At 41.7% G+C, this 6,216-nt stretch overlaps 1 protein-coding gene across 1 annotated transcript; it reads right to left on the bottom strand.

The window, feature by feature from the left end:
- Window positions 1–3,713: 3,713 nt before the first annotated feature.
- LOC146574850 (uncharacterized) lies at window positions 3,714–5,264 on the bottom strand. The gene has a single exon (XM_085275674.1). The coding sequence runs from the start codon at window positions 5,262–5,264 to the stop codon at window positions 3,714–3,716; it is 1,551 nt and encodes a 516-aa protein (XP_085131800.1).
- Between the last annotated feature and the right edge of the window lie 952 nt (window positions 5,265–6,216).

Raw genomic sequence — 6,216 nt, 5'->3', positions numbered from 1 at the left:
GATGTGTTTGACTTTGGGCACTTAATTGATAGTAGTGCATTATGATCAGCATGTATTTACTGTTGCATGTATTTTAACATACATTGTCAAAGGTAGGCAAAGACAGACTTGCAGAGAGAATTATAACCATGCAGCATACAGATGAGAGAACTGTCAGGCAAAGACAGATCTAAACCCTAATCCAATTAGTTATTTTGTTAGAATCCAAACTGACTACAAACATTGCTTTTGCTCTTGTTGTCACTGTTGTTGTTTTTTTTCCAAATGCATAGGGATCTTCCACCTGTATCAACTATGAGCAATCCAATTTGATTTTGTGCTATTAAGCTACAATGATTGCATTAATGTGGTTCATTTATGTTTCATTTATGTTTTGATCAAATTAGCATGTATTTTGCCACAGCATGAGCACAGTATGTACCCATTTAACATGGAAATGAGGTTTATGCTAATTGTGTACGGCCTAATATTATCTCACTTACTTTAAAATGTATTTATTTATCTGGAACAGTGAAAACACATTTTGGTATCTACATGTGCTTTTTACAATAAGAAATATTCTGAACTGTGGTCTGAAATGCCATCGCTTAGTGCCTAGCGCAGGGTAAGACAAAGAGGCCCATCTGCAATGAGGATCTGAGATGGCGGCAAGCAATCAAATATGACTAAAGGCATTACCAAGTAATGAGACTGTGGGTGGGGGATCTTTCCCCATCTAGAGTTATTGGATGAAGGCTGTTTGTGTAAATTCTAATCCTCAAAGTAGGAGTTTAGTGGAGAGAAAATAAGTTTACTGTAGAAAAACTATAAGCTTGTGTTTTATTTCTGCACTTGAAGAGAAGATGACAGTTTGCCATATCCAAATTGTTTTTGCACCAAATTATTACAAAAATAATGGCATGTCATGTGGTGGTTCCCTTCAAATCAAGAAAAATAATAAGCAAGATTTCATTGACATTTATGTTAACTAACATCATTATGAAGAGAACAGGTTACATTTAGATGAAGAATCTTTAAATGGAGGAGCAGCAAACTCAACAGGAAATGATTTTCTGAATATTAAAGAGTGCAGACCTCTGTTCTGGGACCATAAATTGGTTCTCACAGATTGCCTCCTAAATACTGGTGGTTGGTGGTAGTGGTGACTGGTCCACTTGTTTTATTAAGTCCAAAATCAACACAACCATCTAAATTACCAAGAGACTGGAGCATTTCATGCTTCCATCTGCTGATAAATGTTGTGGAGATGTTGAGTCTATTTTTCAGGAGGGCTTGGCATCTGCTGACTGTGGCAAAACTAGTGCAAACAAGTACAAAGAGGACAGACAGCTATCAAAGCAACCTAGGCTTCAGTAACACTTCGGCAGTGCCATAATGTGAATCACTTCCATGTCATGGTATATTAGTAAATATCAGTTGTGCTTAGGGTGGAAAGGTCTACAGTGGTTAGCACTTTTGGTGAGGTGAGGAATTTGTTTTTCCCCTCCTCTCTACTTACATTTCTTGAAATAACTGTAATGTGTGGAGATGTACTGTAAATACCTGACATGGGCACCAAAAGGCTCACCACCAAAGAGATTATGTAGGCGGTATGAACGGAATCAGGCAGAAGTTTAAAAAGTCTCTTATTTTATTTGCGTTAATCAAAGTTGCCAAAAATATGTTTTACGCTGTACCATGTTCCTTCAGAACTTCCTAAATAACAGTTGATACAATGCTCTACAGTCACACACTGACATCCGTCATCTATGAATTCTATATTGTAACCTTTACGCTGTTCACTAAGAAAGTTGAATTTATATAGATGCAAAAACATTTGGAACATCTTGAGGATCACATTCGCTTTTTAGGCACTGCATACATAATCATGAACAGAGCAGTGAAAAAAAATACTTTGCTTGTGCCTCATCTAAAAATGATGCAAATGCTACAGCGTGGGAAGCTGTGAAAGCAATTGTAGTCAATTCAAATGCTGCAGACCATTCTGTGTCGTGAAAATAGGCTTTTTAGAGCAAATGATCCTGTTACTTACAAAATCCTGATTGAGTAACAGTGATGCAAATGCAAAATGGTCAAGAAATGGTCATCTAGTCACAGAAAAATGTTTATCCATATGACTATTAGTAAATACAAATTGTTAAGCATGGCTCACAGTAATAATCTGACTTTATATCTCTGCAATGAATATGACACCCTGTTATTGGAATATTTGCACCCTGTTATTTGCATATTTGCATCATGGGGGGGCTGCCTATCCCAGCTGCCATAGGGCAAGAGGCAGGATACTCTGGAAAAGCTGCTATTCTGACCCAGGGCAAATAAAGGTTTTACAACTCAATTTTTATTGTGTTTCTAAAATATTATTTAGGTTTTCAGCTTGTACTAACAGACAAGTAAAAAAAAAATACAAAATAAAACCATTGTTAAATTTGTGTCTGATGTAATAGAAAAAATAAAGTTGTTCCGTTAAAACAAGTTTTTTTTTTGACTCAACACAGGTCTATTTTATAGAACACATGAAACGGTTTATGATTATAATACAAATCACAACACACTATATAATAAACATGCAGTAGTATTTTTGCATTTCAAAACTACATTTAAATGCAGCAATTAATATTGTTGTCAAAAGCACTGCAAGAGATTTGTACTCATACACACTGTAACCCTGTAAAGGTTGCTTACAACTAAAAATTATAATATTTCCACAGCTGATATGAAAAAGCACACATTATAAAAACAACATATAAAATGAACACATTATTAACAATGGTGTTAAAACTCAAATACTAACTAAAGATGCAGTTTTTCAGATAATCAGTCATAAATCACAAATATAGCTGATGGAAATTTCACAATCTTTTCTGGTACTTAGTCATTAACTACTGGGCAAATTACAGCTCTAAAGTTAGATAAGTGGCAGACAAAAAGTCAAAATATCATAAAAAGTGTGAATGTCTATGACTGTTATTTTTTTTATGGGGGTGGGGGGGGGGGGGGTGTTACTTAGACCACAATTCCCACAAAACTGACACAGAACAGGCCACTCATTTAGCACTATCTAACAATGTTTTCTTCAAATCAGTTGGAGAGGGAATGCTGCAGACTTGATGAACGCCATAGTGAAAGAAATAAAGTGTCTACCTCTCTAATCATTTTGTGTTCATTAACTTGAGGCAGTCACGACTGTTGAATTGATTCTCAGTGTCAATTTACTATATTCAGACACACTGGTTTTCAGACTTAAAGCATGACTACAGGTGGAAAAGGTCTATTTCATTGGTGGTCAGTTTAATGTAAAATATTTGTATATAAATCTTTTTTTTTTTTTAATTGTGAAATCCATGAAAACTGTCTGGGTAAAATAAACACACCGATGAATACTACTCAAAAAGATATGACAGGTATGGCAGTAATTTGACAGTAATTGGCAAATGCTTCTGTTCCTAGGTACTCACAATGATTTAAAGCAGGAAAAAGCAGAAATTCTTTATTACCAGGTTTCTGAAAACAAAGAAGGATATAAGTTGAGTCTGAATAAATAACAAACTAGTTATGGGTATTTTAAATTAGACCATTGATCTAAGAGTACCGCAATTACATTCTTAAACACAACTTTCTTTAGTAAAACATATACATACGTAAATGGCCTGTATTTATATAGCGCTTTACTAGTCCCTAAGTACCCCAAAGCGCTTTACACATCCAGTCATTCACCCATTCACACACTGGTGATGGCAAGCTACATTGTAGCCACAGCCACCCTGGGGCGCACTCCTCACGCCGCAGAGGGCAATATAACGTTCAAGCCTCGCCACCGATTTGTCATCAGACTTTGGTTTTCTGGTGCTCTCATCTTTCTTCACACTCTTCTTCATCTTTTTATCATTTGTTTTATCAGTCTTATTTTCTTTTTCATCTTCCAAAGAAGGTAGTGATGAAACTGAGTCTGGGTCACTGGTTTTCTCTTCCACTTTTGTATCTTCTTTTTCACTGTCAGAAGACTCGTCGCTCCTAATTTTGTCACTCGTTTCTGACTTGCAGTCTCCATCTGATTCGTTTCCTGCATCACTCAGTGGTGTTCTCCTTCCTTCATCTTTACTGCTGGTTACTGTCTCAACGTTCATTCTCACCATTTTCTTTGGACTGTCACTGCAGTTGCTTTCCTCACTGAGTTCCTCATCAGAAGACTCGTCACTGTCAATTTGACGATTTTCATTTCTCTTTTGTTGTGATTTTTTCACCTCTGGCTCTTCACCATCAGCTTGAGATTTGGCATTTTCTTCATCATTGCTGCTTTCCTTACTTTCTGTTTTGTTGTCCTCTTGAACCTCAGATTCTGGTGATGAGCTTGAATGATTATTTTGTGATTTCTTTGCCCAGGATTCATCTTCACTCTCACTCATGACCTCGTCATTTCCATTTTCTCTTTTCCTTTTGTTCTGGAGCTTCTTAGTCTCTGAGTCACTTTCACTTTCATCATTATCCTGCATTTTCATCAGTTCCTCTTGCACCACCTGTTTCATGAAAGTTTTTACTTCTGGCCTTAATGAGTCACATTTGTTGTGTGTCTGATATCTCTTTTTTAAAATTCCCAAGGTCAGCGTGCTCAGGTCTGCCTCGTCACGGAGTTGACCACACACAAACCTGCGGATACCTGCTGCCTCCTTCTCCGACACCATACTAAAAACCTTCGCCGTCCCACCATCTACCCCCGGAACAGAACTATCATGCGGCTCAGAGCCGTCCGGAAACATTTCAGATATGTCCACCTCACCACCCAAGCGACGAGCTTGAGCACGAGTAACCACACATGCCGGATAAACTGTGGGGTCACCCAGCTCCGACGGGAATTGGCATAACCGATCCGAAGTAGGACACTCAATAACTTCCGGCATAGCCGGAAACACTTTTCCCCCGGCCAAGTCATTTCCCAAAACAAGATCAATGCCTTCAATTGGCAGCTGATCTCGAACCCCCACCCGCACAGCGCCCGATACGAAGGACGAGGTCAAAGTAACCGTATGGAGAGGCATGCATAAAAGACTCACCTTGATACCCCACACCAGCAAATCAGAACCACAGTACGACTGCTGAGAGAAAGGCACGACTCCATGCCGCGCCACCGAATGCTTCGCCCCTGTATCCCTCAAGATGGTGATCGGAACCCGGTCCCCCGCATCACCAGACAACGATAAAAACCCTGTCGAAACAAATGGTCGAAACACCTCATCTATCCCCCGCGGAACGACGCCAACCGGCATTAAGCTAGGGCGGGTTACCGCGGAGCAACACTGCACGGCCCCCCCCCGAAATGTCGGCCCGCGCCCCCTCCCTCGCCCTCAGCACGGGACAAGAAGCAACGAGATGACCGAGCTCATGACAAAAAAAACATCGGCGGTCCCCAGCGGCCACCGTAGGGCTACGCCGCGAGAGCGGGGGAGAACGCCCCCCCCCCCCACCTCCGGCAAAACTCTAGAACCCCGACGTAACGGAGGGGAAAAACCCCTCTTGTGCGTCAAAGCAAACTCATCTGCCAGAACCGCCGCTTTCGCGAGGGAAACGACCTTCTGCTCGTTCAAATAAACAACCACCCGCTCCGGCAGACACCCCTTGAAATCCTCCAATAACATCAACTCCTTCAACTGTGCAAACTCCTTAACCTCACTAGCCTGGCACCACCGATCAAAGAGCAAACCCTTCTCGCGCGCAAACTCCACATAAGTCTGATCCCCCCCCCTCACACACTGCCGAAACTTCTGACGGTACGCTTCAGGCACCAACTCAAAAGCACGCAATACGGCAGCCTTAACCACACCATAATCTAAGCTCTCAGATGCTGACAGGCTAGCCCACACCTCCTGAGCCCTACCCACCAGCCGACACTGCAACAGCAAAACCCAGACCTCCTCCGGCCACTTTAACGCGGCAGCCACACGCTCAAAAGCAGGAAAAAACGACTCCACCTCTGATTCACAAAAGGGCGGCACCAATTTAATGTGCCTCCCAACATCAAAATCCTGACGGAGAGCCGGGGCGGGACCAGGCGCCGGCGGCGCAGGGAGCACAGAGGGCACAGGCGTGGGCGGCGTAGAGTCAGGGACACGCGGTGGAGGTCCGCGCTCCAACTCCAACGCCCTCACCCTCAAATGCATTGCTTCTACCTCCAACCGGTGACTACTCAACTCCACCTCCTTAATGCGGAGCAACAACTGG

This window comes from Mchenga conophoros, linkage group LG5 (assembly GCF_057382185.1).
Source record: "Mchenga conophoros isolate Kocher_MC1m ecotype Shallow Benthic linkage group LG5, M_conophoros_male_GT1.1, whole genome shotgun sequence".
NCBI classification, from domain to species: Eukaryota; Metazoa; Chordata; class Actinopteri; order Cichliformes; family Cichlidae; genus Mchenga; species Mchenga conophoros.
This window is presented reverse-complemented; position numbering and strand designations above follow the sequence as displayed.

Bases quoted from the DNA above. Each gene is read 5' to 3' on its own strand.
- LOC146574850 (XM_085275674.1), bottom strand. From the start codon at position 5,264: ATGCCGGTTGGCGTCGTTCCGCGGGGGATAGATGAGGTGTTTCGACCA.